The sequence below is a fragment of the Notothenia coriiceps genome, unplaced genomic scaffold (genome assembly GCF_000735185.1).
Source record: "Notothenia coriiceps isolate Sejong01 unplaced genomic scaffold, NC01 NC01_scaffold00011564, whole genome shotgun sequence".
NCBI classification, from domain to species: domain Eukaryota; kingdom Metazoa; phylum Chordata; class Actinopteri; order Perciformes; family Nototheniidae; genus Notothenia; species Notothenia coriiceps.
In genome coordinates this window covers 1-1,686 of record NW_011344265.1, presented here as the reverse complement: position 1 = coordinate 1,686, position 1,686 = coordinate 1, and the positions used below count along the sequence as shown (strand labels likewise).

The window sequence follows — 1,686 nt, the reverse complement described above, 5'->3', positions numbered from 1 at the left end:
ACGCCCCCTGCAAAGGAGGGGGCCGAGTTACGAGCGTCATGTTACCATGCTGTTACCATGCTGTTACCATGCTGTTACCATGCCACGGCAACCTCTCATTCCCCTGATTGGTGGAGAGTTGGCCATATAGGCGGAGCTCCTCGTCACTGACGTCAGACTATTTTCAAATCTGTATCAGTCTGTATCAGATCCGTTAAAGCCCCGTTTTTAGAGATTTGGGTATGGAGGAAAAGAGAGAGGGTTGTGTTTTCTGACACTTGGTGAGTTCCCTGACACCTGGGACACATATTCAAGTATAAAAGACGTACAAAAGTGCATTTTGCATGATAGGTCCCCTTTAAAAAAAAAAGAAGAGTAAAACACATATTACCCAACATTAAGTTCTGACTTTCTTTCCAATGCAGCCTGGGGATAATATTTTTCCCGTTGATGCCAACAACCAGCTCATTCCTGATGGCAGCGAGTTCTTGGACACCTGGGAGGTAATTTATTTATCACTTGTATATAGACTCTTATGACACTACTTCTATTCTATTTGATTGTATTTACTTGCACAATTGTATCTGTTTATTGTGTTGCACTGTTGGAGGAGCCTGTGACCTAATGAAAATAAAAGCCTTGAATCTTGAATCTTAAGTGGCGAGCTGACAGTCCAGCTGATTTTCTGGCAGCTTAAATCAAACAAAAATAGGATGCAAAACTGGAAGTATACTAACAACAGTATGTAATGTGTCTCAAAGGCCATGGAGAAGCTGGTGGACGCTGGGCTGGTCAAAGCTATCGGCATCTCCAACTTCAACAAAGACCAGATCGAAGCACTCCTCAACAAACCAGGCCTCAAATACAAGCCTGCCAACCACCAGGTACAAAACAAAGAGTGTGACAGCACAACATAATGTAGAAGGAAGAAGAGAGTACATCTAAAGTATTCTGGTGTTTCTGCAGATTGAGAGTCACCCGTACCTGCCTCAGGAGAAGCTGATCAACTACTGCCAGTCAAAGGGCGTCCCGGTGACCGCCTACAGTCCCCTGGGCTCCCCCGACAGACCCTGGTGAGAGGCAGGGTCACCTGACATACACTCAGAGAGCTCAGAGAAAGAATGTCAAGCTTCATTCTGTTTTTACTTACAAAAGGGTTTCGTCCGATGATCCCTCTCTGCTGGACGAGCCTCGGATCACGGACATTGCGAAAAGACACAACAAGACTCCAGCACAGGTGGGAAAAGTTTAGCAAAAGTGGCTCTTTCCCTTGGAGAAAACAAGGCCTTATTAAAAAAAATGGTGGTGTGTTAATTGTGGAATTCAATTATGTGTGCATATCCAGGATTTTAATTTTATACGAGTTCATTGATACAACATAATTGATTGTTCTGCTCGTATTTTCTGAGGTGCAGCCACACATACCATAATATAGTCAGTCTTAGGCACGTGGGACTACTTTTATTTCCTAAGATATAATGAAATATAAGGAATACAGTACTACTATGTACCCAAAACATTTATAGAGAAGTAAAACTCACTTTTTACAGCCAAGCTTTTCAGATTTCTGTCAAAAGGAAATAAGAAATTATTCGCAGTATAACTTATATTGTAGTAATTTTCGTAGGTCTCCGTTGGCGGGTCAACACAGAAAATAAAAAAATAGACAGATACTTTGTAAAATAGAATAATTGTTGTATAATGCTG

General features: G+C 41.8%; 1 protein-coding gene across 1 annotated transcript; it reads left to right on the top strand.

The window, feature by feature from the left end:
- The first annotated feature begins 364 nt into the window (after positions 1 to 364).
- LOC104946760 (aldose reductase-like) lies at positions 365 to 1,251 on the top strand. The gene is made up of 4 exons (XM_010772643.1): positions 365 to 482; positions 741 to 863; positions 946 to 1,052; positions 1,135 to 1,251. The coding sequence occupies exons 1-4, from the start codon at positions 399 to 401 to the stop codon at positions 1,229 to 1,231; spliced, it is 411 nt and encodes a 136-aa protein (XP_010770945.1). The 5' UTR covers positions 365 to 398; the 3' UTR covers positions 1,232 to 1,251.
- The last annotated feature ends 435 nt before the right edge of the window (positions 1,252 to 1,686 follow it).

Coding starts and splice junctions, on each gene's coding strand:
- LOC104946760 (XM_010772643.1), top strand. CDS start 399: ATGCAGCCTGGGGATAATATTTTTCCCGTTGATGCCAACAACCAGCTC. Junction 483..740: donor AGTTCTTGGACACCTGGGAG/GTAATTTATTTA, acceptor TGTGTCTCAAAG/GCCATGGAGAAGCTGGTGGA. Junction 1,053..1,134: donor GGCTCCCCCGACAGACCCTG/GTGAGAGGCAGG, acceptor TACTTACAAAAG/GGTTTCGTCCGATGATCCCT.